The sequence below is a fragment of the Amblyomma maculatum genome, chromosome 10, assembly GCF_055883805.1.
Source record: "Amblyomma maculatum isolate TAMU_Amacu chromosome 10, ASM5588380v1, whole genome shotgun sequence".
Taxonomy (NCBI): domain Eukaryota; kingdom Metazoa; phylum Arthropoda; class Arachnida; order Ixodida; family Ixodidae; genus Amblyomma; species Amblyomma maculatum.
Window position 1 is genome coordinate 33663663 of NC_139353.1, and position 17054 is coordinate 33680716.

Sequence of the window (17054 nt, forward strand, 5' to 3'; positions counted from 1 at the left end):
GAAGGTGTACATACGTTCTTACGTCACGGCTTTATTATGAAAGATGAAACAAGGATACCTGGCGCCACATGAAAGGTTGTTAGTGATGTCTCACGAGCAAATTGCACGCAAGAAGCAGTAGCACATAGATATCTGCTCTGCATGCTGTCGTCCAACACGACGCATCGATGGCTCGGTAACGACTGGAATCCCACTTTTTAGAGCTTAAGCTTTAATGCTCACTTGCGCCAGGTTCATATTTTTCTTCTAATCGTGACAGAGGTCACCATGAAAATGGAGCGAACCCATCGCATAGTAACAGTAATGAGATTGTGCACCAGCTGCCGTGGAGAGGAGGAGTGGAGATGGGAGTCACACACGCGCGTGCTAGCTGCAGTGGAGAGGAGTAGAGAAGGTAATCTAGGGAGCCTCGACCTAACGAACGCCGTTATTAGTGTGGTACAAAGAAAAAAAAAGGTAGTATCATTCACACTTTTGGTTGGGCACATGAACCGCACCATGTTGGAAGGTAGGAAGAGCGGGAAAGGCTGCCATACTGGTGGGCTCCGTAATTATTTTAGGATAATCAGGCATGAAGGTGTCACACAAACAACAACTTGAGGAGAAGGATGCCTTGATAAATGCGTTCGGACAAAAACTTTGCGAGACGGTTATGCTACTCCTTTATGGGTATGCTGCCATGCTTTAGTGTTATAAACTCGCTCCCGTTATGGATCTTTGTTCACCAAAATGGAGTCTGCTTCTACTCTCTCCCCCTCCCCTCACTTAGCCCTCTTCGCGTATACTGTATTAATAATATTTCACACATGCTAATTGCCATATAGTCGTAGGTTTGCCAAATTAGGTGCAAGGCAACCGTTCATAAACATAAAGCCCCGCTTCAACCTAGTCGTACGCATGTTCTTGCATGATCTAGCGGTAGCTTGTCTGGCTGGGGATCCCAGTGTTCCGGGCCGTATTTTCATCTCGCTGCAACTATCGAAGGTTGCGGCCTCTGTCAAATCGATGTCATGCGGACTGGTGACGCGACAAAAGTCGCGGAGCATTCAGTGCCTGGACATCTCACCTGCCAACTGGAACCTACCTGAGTCACACTCGCGGCATTACGCTTACACCGCTGACAACATTGACGTCGACGCTGTATTTGCTGTACGACTTTACTGCCATCGAGTGAAAACGTCGGGAAGACCTTCGTGACACAATAAATGTACCTCTGCAAAATATGCACGTTTACCGCATCCGACCGTATCTAAGCTACTCCACCATCGTTCAAGAAGACCTTGCCACCAAAGAGCCCACAAGAGCAGACCCGATAGAACTAAGGCTGCTTCGAGGCAGTAAGGGCAAGCTATGCAAGGAAAGGGGGAGGTAAATCAACAAACGCGCACACATACAGTCGCACAGATTGGCATGTACAGATAGACACCCGCTGGAAGCGAGCTCACTCTCTTCTTCTCACATATTTCCCGCGTTCCTGCGTCAACAATTCCTCTTCCGGCCTTGGCGGATTCTTCGCGCTTCTTAGCCGCGCCACGGCCAAGGATTCCAAGTGCTTTATTCATTTTGCTTTTTTTTTTTTTGCGTTTGTGCGTGAGTACGGAAAGTGCATGGCGAGGCCTCTTTATCGATCTTTCTCCCCGTCGTCTATTCCGTCAAAATAAGAAGAGCTAAGAAAGCCCGGTTAAACAAAGGAAAAAAAGAAAACGAGAGAACTGAGCTCGGCGTGAGGCATACGGCCGCTGAAGCCGCCTAGCAGACAAACGAGCGGCGACGACACAATAGAGAGATTTATACTTCGTCGTTTCAGCGCAAATGGCGGCCGTGCTGAAGCTGTTGGAAACAGGCCTTTTTCTCTTCGCTTCCTGATTCTGGCTGCTCGCTCCATGCTTTGACTCCTAGGAAGCTAACGACGAGCCAAGCCAACGCCACACTGGGACCCTAAAGAAAGAAAGAGAGAGTGGGGGTGTATGCGTAGGCGTAGTCAAGAAAGACGCGGTAATGATACCGTGGGATGCTGCTCTTCAGGGAAAAGACCGAAAAGACAAATATGATCATCGTCACGCAATCCCTCTTTACATCTACACAGCCGCTCCCCCTCTGCCATGTACACCATCTTTTTCTTACTCCTCCTCACCCCTTCCCCATCTTTCCCTTTCATTGTATTGTTTCCCTGCTCAGTACCTGCTTTGAGATAAACATTGCCACACCCCTTGCCGCTCTCTCAGTAATCTGCCGCGCTCTCTCACAGGGATTCTCCCTCAACCACGTCCCTCTCTGCAGCCGCTACACGCTCAGACGAGGAGCAAAATCTTTTGGTCTGGAAGTTGCCGTTGGGTTTCTGTTAAGCTGAGACTTCGTGGCCTGGCTTCACCGGGTGCATCCAGGGAAACAGATAAGGAAATATCGTGATATCACTGCCGGGTACCCCATAACAAATCATGAAAATAGAGAAGGAGAGAGTAATCGTGGATAGCAATACAAATTAGAAAGAAAGTGCAGATGAGGACGAGAAAGGGTGAAAGGAGGAAGCTACCTGGGGACGCTCCTCTTTGCTTCGATCTCTATTTTTCCTTTTTTTTCCCTCTAAGTTATCACCTGCGTATTTCGTGCATGAAACATACGTCTCATTCATAATATATATCCTCCAGAACTTGCCGTAGTTTAACATTAAAAAAAATGAAAACGTCCACCAAACGTGTGCACGTTTGTTCGTCAACATTGCACGCATTTACTGAACCTGCAGATAATTATGACCCAGGCGAGTGGTTCCCTAAAAGCGATGCTCAGCTTTAATCACTGCTGGCACGTCTGACGAATGTGCAGATTTCAGCGCAAAAACCGACAATTTAAAGCCGATCACAGATGATCTTTAACAAAGTAGCACAATAATCAAATAGGCTAGGAGAATAAGAATTGTAGTAATGTTGAAACAGATGAAAACTGCTTACGCGTAAGGGATTGCAGTGAGAACGCCCCGTTACTCTGCTTGCTTGCACAGACAGGGCCCTTTCCAGAAAAGGAGAATTATGTAGAATGCGATTATGTTGATTGAAATTGGCCAAACATTTGTTTTATATTATTAAGACGGGGCCTATTTTTGAAGTATCTTTAAGGATACGCATATAACTCAAACCAAAAATATTTCACAGTGGCATGCGGCCTATTGTCAACGCTGAACACGAAAGCTGAAGTGAAAGAAAATAGGGAAATTGTATTTCAGTTAATACAGCTTGAACAGTCGACATGTAATTAGATCATATTGAAGCGGTATCCTAACGGAGGAAAAAGGCGGTATGCGTAACTTATATTAAAAGATAAGGGGAGCATTTAGAATCTGTTTTGTCCACTGGTTTTACTCACAAACGTTCGGTGATGTAGTTGCAGCTTTCAAGTCCGCGGGAAGGAATCGAAGCACTGGGCCCCGCCATTGGTTGCATAACACGGCCAATACCTAAGTGGTCAGTGCGACGCGTGGCGAATGCTGCTGCCATGCTGGCATGGAGACTCGTTATGTTACGATTTCCATGAATGGCCGTTTGCTGCTTTTGTGTGACGTTGCCTTCATGCTGACATGAATGATTGCATAGAAAATAGATTGCCACATAGTGGTGAAAATGCGGAGGACAAAAAAAAAAAAAAATCAAGACTGGTGTTGCACTGAAATTCACCCTTTATGGGCCTTACTTTTGCCCGCAAAACAACTCTGCAACTCTGCGGCGGCGATAATAGCAAGCGTGATCGGCTGTCATCGAAATGCGAAATGAAATTGCTCCTAGCAGCGTTGAATTTAAAGTCAGCAAGTGAACATTGAGTTGAACATTCAGACGCTAGTGTTTGCAATCAGTCGAAATAAATATAGCGCATTCTACGCTACACGCAATATGATGGGGCCACATGCCGGCTGCTATTCCCAGCAAAACTAAATGTATTTGCGCAGAGAAGGCTGAGTCTCGTAATACAGGAGACAAGCGCTGGCTGTGACCTCCTGCTTCAGCTCACAAGCAGAATTTCCGGGCCGGCCAAGTGGAGAGACAGTCATGAATACCAAACCAAAAGGCTCTTGAGTGTTTTGTGCCGGATGAGCAGCGAAGGATTTCGCATTCTCGGACCATGTGCTAATGTTGGAACCTTATTTTCTTTACGTTGTGAAGCATGGTGAAAATTGTAAAGGTTCAACTATCCTTGAACCAAGTTTCACGAGCGTTAGAGGTCGCTCTCTCTGCTGACAATCTTGGCAAACTTCTCGGCAACAGGATAGTCGGCCTTCTGGTTGTTCGACGGTTTCGGCAGGCTGTCTGGCAAGGCTGCCGTCTGTCTTTAGTGTGATGGCGTATGCGCATGACTTTTTTTTTTTATCTAGAATAAATAAAGAAGTAGCGTAGATAAAACTCCATGATGATGGTGGGGAACAATGCACAGCACGAGAGTGCGTTGCAGTTTTACACGAGGCGCGATCGGCTGTAGCGATAGCACATGCTGTCGTGCCTGGGCACAGCGATAAAGGCGACGATGTTTGTTGCACAGCGTGAGAGTTTTATATCACAATTGTATCGTCCTTTTGATTTTGAGGTTTGAGCAGGAGAGGAGTAGCGCTAACGCTCTAAACACCTCAGCGTTTGAAATCAGTTGGAAGCTCTCCACTGCAGCGCCCATTCATTTTTATTTTTATTCAGTGAGTACATACTGTTGGCCTCAGCGAGGCTGTTGCAGGATTAGGCGAAGAAAAAGAGAACCCCATAAGGAAAGTATAGTATACATGAATGAAAAAAAAAAAGCCGCTAGGATAGACTATCATATGTGAACAAAGCAAAATAAATTTCTGGCAAAAACAATGACAAATATTAAAAAAAGGCTATGTTTTCACGAGCCAGGGCGCGCTGCCGGTCTTTACTGCGGCGCGACTCCGTAAAACAAATTATTCTCTTTTAATATACATGCTAGAGACGTTCCAATGGAGCGACTAGCATGTTGTACTCGGTTCGATAGCAAGGTATCGGCAGTTATGTACGGCAGCTTAGTTTTTCTCGAGGGTCCGTGGTTGCGTTTGTCGTTCAGTTCATTCCTTAAAGTAATTTAGCCTGTACTTTAAAAACTGGACTGATTAGAAGACATTATATAGTTTCCACTTGTACTGACTGCATGCACCCTGGGCGGAAATATTCTTTCTTGGAAAGCCTAAGCAGAGAGGGGGAACAGAGTTATGTGCGAGCGCCGTTGTACCAAGTGGCCGTATTGTTCTTCATTTATGAAAGGACAGGCAACGGCAGTGTTCCTAGGAAGCGTAATAAAGGTTTAAAATTGTATCACAAATACAATTTTCAGGTTTTTGTTCTCTCTTTCGGAACCAATATTATTGGACACTGAAAGCGGGTATTGGCTCAAATATTACACTTTGATCACTTCGATGCTCCTACTTTTTTATTAGGGATGTCATTAAAGTATACGCAGCGTGTTGATTGCTCCACAGTAGGCGAACAAACTATTTATTTGGTAGTAAGGTTGAAAGTTGGGCGAGTTGAATCTACAATGGGCTCTGTTACGTGTTTTAACTCCCAACTCTCCAGTCCAGCCTCGCTGGCCACCCTAATAGCTATTTATTTGGCTTTTCACTTTCCGACATTTATCAAGCACATCTCAAGATTATTTGTTCGTTTGTTTCAAAATAAGTTTATTGTTTACCACCGTTTTATTGCTATTACTTTTCTGCGGCCAAAGCAGCTAGCGCTGTACCGCACTTCATGATCAGTAGAGCAGTTAGAGCGCAACATACGCAGAGCAGCAATTTACGCCAAATAGTACATGCGGCATTATAAAAAACAGTGTATTCTCTTGTACATGGTCCTTAAAGGTATATAGTCCTTTAATGAAAATATTTATTCATTTTTTGCATGTTTTCTTTTCAAGCCAGATAGTTTGAGGTCACGGTGGCTGAGGCGGGTTACAAAGTGTTCTTCCCATGAACCTTCCAATTCATCATGCCCGTTATGTTTTATCTTGGTAACGTTATAGTGGTATTTTGTGTGGTTCTTTCTCGAAGAGTTCGTACAGAAATACCAGCGGCTTGTTAAGAGCACAATATTTAGATAACAAGTGGCACAAAGTCAGGAACCTGGACAAGCTGTTACAACAGCAGCTTTTCGTTCTTACCTCAACAATTCTCATTCTCTAGATTAAAAAAAAAAAGTGCTAAATAACATAATTTGATTACGTTTCGTCAGAAAGTCTGGAAATCGTTATTTATTCGATTCACATAGCACCGGATATCACTTGCCAATTCTAGGAAAAGACATCAATGCAAAATGTTTTTCTAGCTGAAGTGATGCGTCTTTAATGTCACTGCAGTATAATTCTCACACGGATGGTGAACGGCCCAGAAAAAAAAAGTAGCGCTGTCCTACAGGAACTGGGGTTACTGCATTTTGACAAATTACCAAATCACCTCTCCGAATTTAACATCTTGCAAGCACTGAATGCGCTTGTCCTTCCTTGTACCGGAATTTTACCTCTAATGAAGCATCAGTTAAGCATTCGCATTGTATTGTTCCACTAAGGTTCTTTCAATTCGAGCTGGATGAGTGGGCATGACAAGGTATTTTTTTCTCCACTGCACATTGCTTCCTGAATTGCATCGCAATGCTGCAGATATTTAATGTTTTCCCGCACTGTGACTGCACAAGTTCTGCGTATGTTCAAAACCATGAATCGCTTAAAATAGTTGCGTTTTGAGTGACACCCTGAACGAACGTTTACATTGCCTTCGATTGATTTAATTCCAGCTTATGATTCCAAAGAGCGTGCTTATAGGTTGCGTTTTCAGCTGACTGAAGAGTGTGTATTCTTGTGCGAAATGACAAGGCACGCCATTGCTAAAAAGGGGAAACTGCTCCCCCCCTCTCAACACTGCACGGTGGTGTGAGAAAAGCAAGCTCAAAAACGGAGGCGTGCAGAACAAAAAAGAGGGACGCTAAAAAAAGAATAAAGACGACGGAGGTAAGAAATTCAGTTTAATTGGGTAACATATTGCCGCGAGAACGTAATCTCGCGGACTCCTTGGTCTGATTATTTATACGCAGTACGAATTTTCTTGAGAGCTCCGGATTCCCTGTTCGCGACCGAATGTCCTTGGCACCGAGGGTTGAGCGTGTAAGGCAATTTCAAAACGATCTGCATATCTTATTGTTCTCTCTCTAAAAACGCCCTGCTTTCCTTCTGGGTCATAATTTCGTTCGTCTTCTGCATCCCATTTACAAATGAACGTTCACCGCATTGTTAGCTGAACGAAATACTTTAAAATGTAGGTGCCAACAGAGGAAGTGGGAAAAAAGTCGGCCCGACATAGAGAACATTGTAATTCACACGATGCGGAAAGAAAGAAAGAAAAAAGAATGAAAGAAAAAAAGGAAGAAAAAAGAAAGAAAGAAATCGTGCCACTCGCTGTGCTCGTCCTATCTGAAATGCATTGATAAACGTCGCTCCATGTTGTGCGTTCATCGCAGCTGATCCATGCCCGACAGTACTTTGTATTAGGACGAGGCACATTCTTGAGGACATACACGAGGGTTGTTCATAAACAAACCGGTTAAATTTACATTTTATTTTACCTGTTGTTGTAACCATGTGTAGACACAGAGTTAGAGGAAGCATGTCCGAGGTCATACCTATAAGATTCTGACGTGTTCGTGCACACGAGTACTGTCCATTATAAGTCAACGCGTTCCCTGCGTTGCTTATAATGCCCTAATAGGAATAGAGTTGCTCGATCATGGACAGAGGGCCAATCGCTGACGAAGTGCACGATTACGCATAACATGTCCGCATTATGGATGCACTGTTAAGCTTGCCGAATTGCTGTGCATTGCGCTGCTTATGAGCAATCGCACGGCCATTTATGCCCAGTCAAGGATGGAATTCTTCATTGTAAAACAAGTTGCGGAATCTCTAATAACGCAATTCCAACCGCAAATGTGTTGTTCAGTAACAGAATATACACACCGAATCACGGAATGTCTACTTGTGAAATAGTATTTACATATTCTAGGCCTCACTACCAGCCCATCGCACGCTATCTTCAAGTTGAGGACAGAATTTCCCGATCACGAAAAGGCATATACAGAATTTGCACAAGCACGTGTATTCTTTGTAGTGGCAAAGTCTATTTTACTATAAACTGCTAGCAGGTCGTCACTGGCTATGTCTAGTTACAATACAAATATTTTAGCACTTATAGTCGCCTTTGTTAACAGCACTTTCTATACTAATCTTGTTTAAAATTGGCGAGTCATTTTCACATATGCAAGACACAATTGAGGATAATAATTTGCATCATGAGCACAATCATGGCTATCCCTTTTACTGACGGAAGAGTTTTGGGCTTTTCGTTTTCTGTAAGCGTTCAGACTATAGCTACTCCAAATGATGAACAGAGTTCCCTTATTACGGATAGCGTGGGAACAGCGCAGCGCCCATCATGGATAGAAATTTTTCTTACGTAAATATTTCGCCCGTTCGGTTGCCTGTTAACGGATGCCTGTAACGTCTCCCAAAATTGAATTCTGGACGAGAATAGAAACACGCAAGCCTTGGCGGTTCTGGGGATTTGCATAGCTTTTTCTTTATACGCCTTCGTTCCACTGGCCAAATTTGCCTACAAATTCAATAGGGTATTGTTCAACGACGGGTCGTCTTCTAGGCGCGTAGCTTCGCAACGATCGGCTGATGGGATGCGTGTAAGGCATGAACACACCATCACTGAACAGAACTATAGTGAAAAGAGAAACGCTTGTGGACTGAATGTTTTATTCATTCGCCCCGCAGTAAGGAAAAAAAAAGTAACGGAGAGCAAATATTTTTGACTGCGTCAATATTTTATTGAATAACAACGCCCCGTATTCTTTCATCTTTTCTTTATTCGTTCGAGAGACGTAACCGGGCGAGAAGAAGTGTTTTCGGAGAATCGTCGCTTTAAATCTTGTTTGCGAACATTCTATCAGTGACATTGATCCTCATCGTTTTTTTTTTGTCGCTTCTCTAAATGTCGGGCGAATGCATCTCGTTGACTTTAGATATGCGAAATGGGACGTCTTATCTTTGCACAAAATAAAACACAACGACTCCAAAAGACGCGGTAATTATCGGGACTGTCTGCTTCGCAATATCTGAATTAGGTCCATTGCATCCTACCTTCTAGAAGTCGTTCAATGTTCAATATAAACAACGCGTTCTGTGCGAGCAGAGATCGCCCTTCTACTGACGTGTATCACTCTATCTCATTTACAGCGAGACTACGGAGCAACCGCATGCACCGACATGTTTCAAATGATAGCAGGTTCCACTGAAAAAGACAAGCATGATTGCGGAATTCTATCTCTTACTCTAAATTAGAAGGCGGTGTGGGGAAAATATGGTCTAGAGTTCACAAATTATTTTTCAGTACTGGACATATCACGTGTTTTTATATGTATCAGCAGGATTTCTTTACATACCTGATAAATCAATCAGGCAGGAGATGCATCTGTAGAAAAAGTTGGACTAGGGCGTTTCCTGACCTGCTCTAGTATTTGAAGAAACACACTTGACTCTGAAGTGAATATTCAATATTTTGCGCACATATGGATATATAATTAACTAATACCCGAAATACGCAAAGCACCATCTGGAGAACCACACGACAAAAAAACAATATGCCGTCGATTTTATCTAGCTGCAATCGACCGCAATGTTTTGGTCTTTCGCTGAAATTTCTTAGATCATGCTGTATATAAAATGCGTGAATGGAAGTAGTCCCGTACACAAGTGGTAGAGTGACGTCAGTGAAACATATGTTTCCTATACCTTGTTTGAAGCGTTGTAAACACTTTTTTTGCATTTGTGCAAATCATATAAACATAGCAAAGGATAGAAAAAATGACAGTGAAACAAATATTCTGAGAGCCTCGAGAGTTTTGTTGAACATTGGATATTTTGATATCGTTCTGATATTTTGTGCCAATCTTTTTTACTCTTCTTCGCAGCTCAAGCGTGCTATGCTGATACGGATTGTGAGAGCGTGCCCCACACCTTCTGCAAGGGGCAGGAATGCATCTGCCTGCCGAAATTCAGCCGCACCTACCCGCCATGCAACGAAGGTGACACGTGATTTGATGCCATTCCTAGTTTCTCGCGTAGAGTCAGTGCAGCCTTCACAGTGAACCCTGACTGCCACAAATTCTGATACAGCGCGCTGTTTTGAATTTTCTGCAACTATTACATATGCAACTACCGTTTCTAACTACATGCTTGGATGCCCTCACTGAAAACTGCGAATTGTTTAGCAGATCTGATGTTACAATATCGAATATATAGCAATCTGAATGCAGCACGAACCACCTCACAAGGCAGGCGCTTGTTCTTCCGTGTGTATGGCCACACTACGGAGAATACTGAGTAAGCTTAGGCTGCGCTGATATCAACGGTGAAAACTCTAAGGTCACGACTGTCTCGGATGTAGCGCTTGCAGCCTTTTTCTGAAGTTTAAGTCCTGGTATCACGGGCTCAAGCAATACAACTGGCACTGAACATATTCGGTGTCGGCAAGCTGATGCTTCTTTACTTGCTTGATATGTCTCTTTCCGAACGTAGAATGGAGCACCAAGGCTAGGTGACGTTTATATGGATTTCAAAAATCATAATAGTTGTTCCAACTGGCACCAAGTGCGAACCGCGTGTTTCCGTATACAACTCACGGACGTATTTGAACTATAGCACTACTAAAGAGGGCTACTGTAGCGATCGTTAGGTTCGGCTATTTTACAGTATTCATTGTGCATAACGCCAGGATCTTGCGAGAAATGTATAGTTATCCTTATTCTTGTTCTTAGCCATAAAACGGGCTTGCCAAACGAGTCGTTGTGCCCCGCAACTCATTAGTGTCAGCACCATGCAGTGCGAAAATATGCATGAGATTAGTTGCATTTATGCAAATATGTAGCACAGTGGACACCACACTACCGGACCAGCTTGACGTCATATCCTACGTTAGTTTTCACCAGCGGCAGCTACCGATGGCGGTACCAGATGAAACGGTACGAAATTGTGCCGCTGTTTATCGTTATGCATTCAAAATACCGAGTCCGTCTTTGGATGAACAGTTATGAATGCAAATTAGGCTCCGTGAACAGGGCATATACTTTGAAAGAGAAAACACGAAGGCATGGAGTAATACTTCATTTATATTCGCTATTGTGCGTCTGATTCGATGAAGTACAAAAATACTGGTTTTTATTTATGATGGCATAAATAGTGTTATGAAAGCGTGTCATATGCATGAAAGACGAACACCCAATCCATAATATGATGCCCTTATTTAAAATACATTCGCTTTCGATTACGCTGCGACAAATCTCGCTGAGCAGGCAATCTGTCGAAGACAGGCGCCCCGCTCTGGAGAACCATCCATCTCTCTGCTGGCGTTCTCAAGGAGGCGGTTACGAAATCTGGTGATCACATCGGGACTGCAGCCGTGTTGCAATGCGTCGCTGTTCTGACAGCGCGCAAGTTTTGTTGTAAAAGCTATATTTGAGGATAATGGTGTTTGGTTTTATTTACACAGTTGGTTGCATCATGTGTCTTCACAGCTCAGACTTTCCACGCAGCGGCACGCGGCAAAAAGCATGACGGCGGATTTAACCTATTTAGGCCTGGTGAGAATTTACTGCGCTAACGCGATCGCAGTGCGTTAACGTCAGGTATTAAAATCTAGGGTTGCAAGCATGCGAATTATTCAGCAACAGGAGACTGGCACTATCCAATTGGTTCTTCGCCTTCATGGAGCCACTACCGGATTGTTTCCGTGGCAACCAGAAAGGGGAGGAGACCTCCTCCTTTGATTTCAACACCTGCTAACCGTTCTAAGATGTAGGTTATGTCACGATATGGCATACGCAGAGACCGGCTCGTTCTTCCGACCGGACTTCTAATGAAAACGCATTACAATGTCCAAAGCCAGTGGTTGCTTTTTGTCCAGCTTGTTCTTTCTGCTGGTTTCTTCGGTGTCAGAACAAGCTTTATCATGACTTTGTTTTATGCATTTTTCCTCTTATTATAGTTCTATCTATCTATGCGTTTCTTAGGCGTGGAGCTAGGGGAGACCTGCTCTCGCCACGAGAACTGCGAAGTGAACGACAACAATTCGTACTGCCATCTCTCCATCTGCCGCTGCAAGCCGCTCTTTCGGAGGGTGCTGCTGCAAGGGAGAAACATCACCAGGTGCCGCCTAGGTAATGTGTCAAGTCGCTACCTTTTTTAGTCACTTTTGTCCTAATTTCCTAATTGGTGCTATACAAATTATTGCTGCCTGTTTGTTTCTTGTTGATTTTGTTTTTATTCGAGTGATATCCCTCTTTACTGATTTATTTAAAGGAAGGGAAAGGCGCAGTATCTGTCACACTTGTGTCTGTGGACACCTGAACCGCGCCGTAAAGGAAGGGAGGAAGATGGGAGTGAAAGTGTAAAGAGAGAAAGAGGAGCCGTAGTGGAGGGCTACTCTTACTAACACCCCCTTTAAAAATGGCGCTCTGAGGGAAATCAACACTATCTCTTCTATTGCTCGTTGCTATATAGCGAACAGTTATCAATACCGTTCTCGTCTCGAGCTATTTCACTTGCCTGATTCTCACTAGCTGGCCAGCCTGCTGGGCTTATTGAATATAACGCAATATCCATTCGTCGCCTACCACTCTACTTTGAGTGTTATAGTATAGCGCCCGGTTTACCCAAATAACCAAACGAACAAGACATCGATTTAGACGTTTGGGGAACTAACCTGTTAATGCCCACAGTGTCAGATAAATGTAGTTCCTCGAAGCCTTAGGTAAAGAAAAACGTTGGTTTTACGTTGCTGGTCAATTCATTTGCATATTTTCGTACAGCGTCTGTTCACGCTCTGCACTAGTTACCATCCTTTAGGTGATGCCAGATAAAGATAAGTTTGCATCTACACATATTTCCTGAAAGAATTTAGCATCTCTTTTAAATGGTTTTCCCACCTTGACAGTGTGCTGACAACCAACCTTTATAGCGCTAATTCGTTTAATGCTTTCTTTAGGAACTGTCATACACAACCTGACATTATACGCGCTCGCAGGCCACGAGCCTCCAGAGTCATGCTACAACGTGGAGGACTGCCGCAGCTCACACTACGCGTGTTCCGAGGGACTGTGCGTGTGCCGTGAGGGCTTCTACAAGGACGAAGAGAAGGAAGACTGCAGACCAAGTAAGTAATTTCCCCCCCCCCCCCCCCCTTTCATACTTTTTTACCCAGCGCAAGAACTCTGTTTGATGTCGATGCTAAAATTTGGTCTTCAGCCAACCGGAAGATCAAACCTTAAAGGTTCAACCACACTAGCACCAGCGTTGACACATGACCTTGACCCATGGCGTTGACCTTCGACCTCAAAATTCAGTGAAACGCCGTGTCAAAATATGGTGTGATTCGTGATTTCAAGATATTGCGGGATTCCGTCACATTAAGAAGCTGTCGAGCCTCTTTCTTGCCAGCCATGGACCAGGAACTGACCTAGTCGGGTCTTGATGCTTGTGTAATGTAACCATAGGAAAGCGCATATAGCCTAACAAAGAAAAGCTTTCCCTCTACCTTCATTGCTTCTTTAGTGGTATTCAGTGAATTTCCTTATGGGAACGGTATTAACGCTGCTTTCTACGAAGAATCGTGTTTCGTCTCTGGTCTGCGCATGAGACGTGTGCCTGCATGACAGAACTACCGCCCTGCTTTCAGTCTTGACTGGCTAATGCTTTCGAGGCTGCTAACGACGTTGTCACTCCTAAGGGAGACTGCGCCTGAAGGTTTTAACAGCATTACCCGGAGCGAACATACCGTAATTTCAAGAGGCAGTTGAATATTTGTTATGTTCTGACCAGATGCTTGCTTGCAGTTCTACAAAAAAGCCATAGATTGTAATCGCATACACATCTTTTTACCATGTATGAACAGAAGAATGACTAGTATGTCATCTAATTAAAGCTTACTGGCTTGTTTGGTTTTAAATAGGTATTTAATCTGCATTTGTACCATTGTGATTTGTGCGTACGCCCCATGTGAGGGAAGTGCGGAGTTCGATAAAAAATACCCTAGGTTACCTGTTGCTTCTCTAGTGGATCCAAGGCTTCTCCATGTGGCCAGGACCCCGAAAATGAAGGCGTGGAGAGAAGGCTTTTAAGTCTCATGTGAGCTAAAAAAAAAAAAAAAAAAAAAAGAATCTTCGATCTCAGTCAATCTAGAAAGCTGGAATCTAGGTGGACATTGTTCAGGAAACTCACCTGCATATTTACGCCTTATTTTGCCCAGAACAAGGATGCTAGCAATCCTAAATGGCCAACAGGTACGAATGTTTTCAAAGGATCTTCTTGAAAACTGTAATTTTGTTTAAAAAAAAATGTATGTCAAAAGAATTTTGGTACTACGTTCAATCCCAGCTCATTCCCTTAAAGCGCTTATACAAGGGGCGTTCATAATATTCATACGATTGGCAGGAATGAACGCAGATTAAGAAGTTATATTTGGGCGCGAATTTAATATTTTCATATTCTTCTCCCAAAGCAATGCATTTCTGCCACTGTTGAACAAGCTGCAGCGTATTCTTTATAAACCTCCTAACTTTGAGAGTTCAGGAAGAGGTCGACTTGAGAATTCAGTTCCTCGTCGTCCTGGCATTGTTAGGAGCATTGTTATCCGCTGGCATTGTTACCCGTGAAGTGTGTTCTTTATAGGAGAGAAGAGAAATAAGTCACTTTGTGTTACGTCACCTCAATAGGAATATTGGGACAATAATTTGTATCCTAAGAAGACCAAGTGCGCAACCGCTACCTGTAATTTTATTTATTTATTTGTATATACTGCAGCTCCATCTGGAGCCATAGCAGGAGCGGGGTAGGGGAGTGTATATTTTAAGAAATGACAAAAGGAAAAGAAAAAAATGTAAAATAATCATACAGTACAATATCAACAAATAATCGAGCAAACAATCAAACACAGAAACAAACTAATCATTGAATTCAGGTCATAAAGACAGTAATTAACAGTTGCTGATTGTCCTAACAAATTCAAGCGATGGGAGGGAACTATGCGATCCAGGTATTCTGTTCCATGCCTCGATCGTACGAGGGAAAAAACTATGTTTAAATGTATCGCTTCTGGAAAAATAGGTGCTAAGGTTTAGTTCATGATAATTCCTTGTGTATGTGCGATGCGCTGGATTAATATAACTGGTAGATGACAGCCGATAACGACCATGTACGGTGCAGTAAAGAAATTTCAAGGATTCAACTCGCCGGCGACTTGATAATGTTGTTAGGTGCAATGAAGGAAGAGCGGAAGTGGGCGAAAAATGCCGGTGATACTGATGACAAATGAAACGATCAGCTTTTTTTTTCGCAAATTCAAATCGGCTCTTGAAACAATCTCTTTGGTCTCTGTACTCTGAGCCCAGTTATTGTTGGCTTCATCCAGGGATGACGTGATGTGGTCCTATTATGTTCGCCTTCAAGAACTATAACGCCGTTCATATGGCTCGCAACGAGACAGTTCAACTGAGGAGCTGGGTAGAAACAAGGTGACAAGTAGTAGGTAAGCCTGCTTACTTGGTAACTCGCAGGGCGGTACCTGGACGAAGTCTGCACCCTCGACTCAGACTGCGACAACGTGGTGAACAACTCCTTCTGCAGCAGCCAGCGATGCACGTGCAAGGAGGGCTACGTCCGCGACGGCACGCTTCCCGAAGAGCAGCTGTGCGAAATAGGTAAGCCAGCGTACCAGTCAGCGATGTTCAAAGCTTGCTAGCACTGCAAAGCGCTATCTACCATAAGTGCACATGTACAGTTTTCGCGTGACAGCTGTGATGATGTTCGAGCCATCAGTCGCTAGCCTCTGTGAAGCTAAATTGCAAAAGGTGATAGGTGTCACGTAGATGTCGGTATCTCCACAAGTATACGTCTGTTTGCAGATTACTGTGTTTTGTACAGGAAAATTAACAATGCTAATGATGTTGCTCAACTCCAACCTCACTGAACACTAATCCACGATTGGTGTCTTAAGTGGAAAATGTCTTCGAATACAGAGAAATGCGCTCATCTTTGTTTTTCACGGAAAAAAAATTAAAGTCCAAGCTCAGTATCGCATAAACAATGAACTGATCAGCCAGAAATGCACATACAGATAGTTAGGTGTTATTCTGAGAAATGACTGTTCCTGGAATGCTCATGTCGACCATGTGGTTACCAAAGACGGTAGGGCACTAAATTTTTTCAGCGAAGTTTAAGGTGTTCACAGCCAAACCTCAAGAAAACTGCTTTTCTCTCTTGTTTTCGACCCATCATGGAATGTGCGTGTAGTGTATGGGACCCTGCACATCAGGTATTAATTGACAAACTCGAGACAATTCATAATAGAGAACAAGGTTCGTCCTTGCGAGGTACGGGCGAAGGGATAGTTGTACAGCAATGAAAGAAGAATTGCAGTGGGAATCACTCGCTTCCCGTAGAAGAAAGTTGAGGCTAAAATTGCTGTACTTAATAATTCACGGAAAAACGGGGATTGATTTTGAAAGTTATTTAAAACAGCCATTTTATATTTCTAAACGACATGACCACTCAGAATTAGAGAGTACCGTACCAGGTCGAACCTCTTTGCAAATTCATTTTTTGTTAATACAGTGCAACAGTGGAACCGGCTTTCCGAAATGCAAGTGTGTTCTGCAAGTGAAGATGTTTTTTTTTTGCCAATCTGTAGCCCCTCCCCCCCCCCCCCCCCCCCCCCCTTGCTTTAACGCCTTCGGGCAATGCGGGGTAACTCTTGAATAAAGAATAAAGAGTAAAGAGTCACAGTCGTGGCTGCTTTTACTCGCTAACTTTCTTAAAAAAAAAATTAATCCTATCCTCTTATCAGCTACCGCCCTCTCTTTGAAGAGCGGCAGTTATCGCTTGGAGCTATGCCACTTCGAGCGTCATTAAGTAGCTGCTTGAGAGTAAGCCGTGGATTACAGAAGCTGTACGCGTTTCTTTCT

General features: G+C 43.6%; 1 protein-coding gene across 1 annotated transcript in view; it reads left to right on the forward strand.

Moving 5' to 3' along the window:
• LOC146176121 (uncharacterized) overlaps nucleotides 1-17054 on the forward strand; it is a 65443-nt gene that overhangs the window by 43199 nt on the left and 5190 nt on the right. Inside the window, exons 2-5 of the mRNA XM_084581260.1 lie at nucleotides 10011-10124; nucleotides 12108-12254; nucleotides 13121-13249; nucleotides 15648-15791. Coding sequence (XP_084437386.1) covers nucleotides 10011-10124; nucleotides 12108-12254; nucleotides 13121-13249; nucleotides 15648-15791 — 534 coding nt within the window. The remainder of the gene's footprint in view (nucleotides 1-10010; nucleotides 10125-12107; nucleotides 12255-13120; nucleotides 13250-15647; nucleotides 15792-17054) is intronic.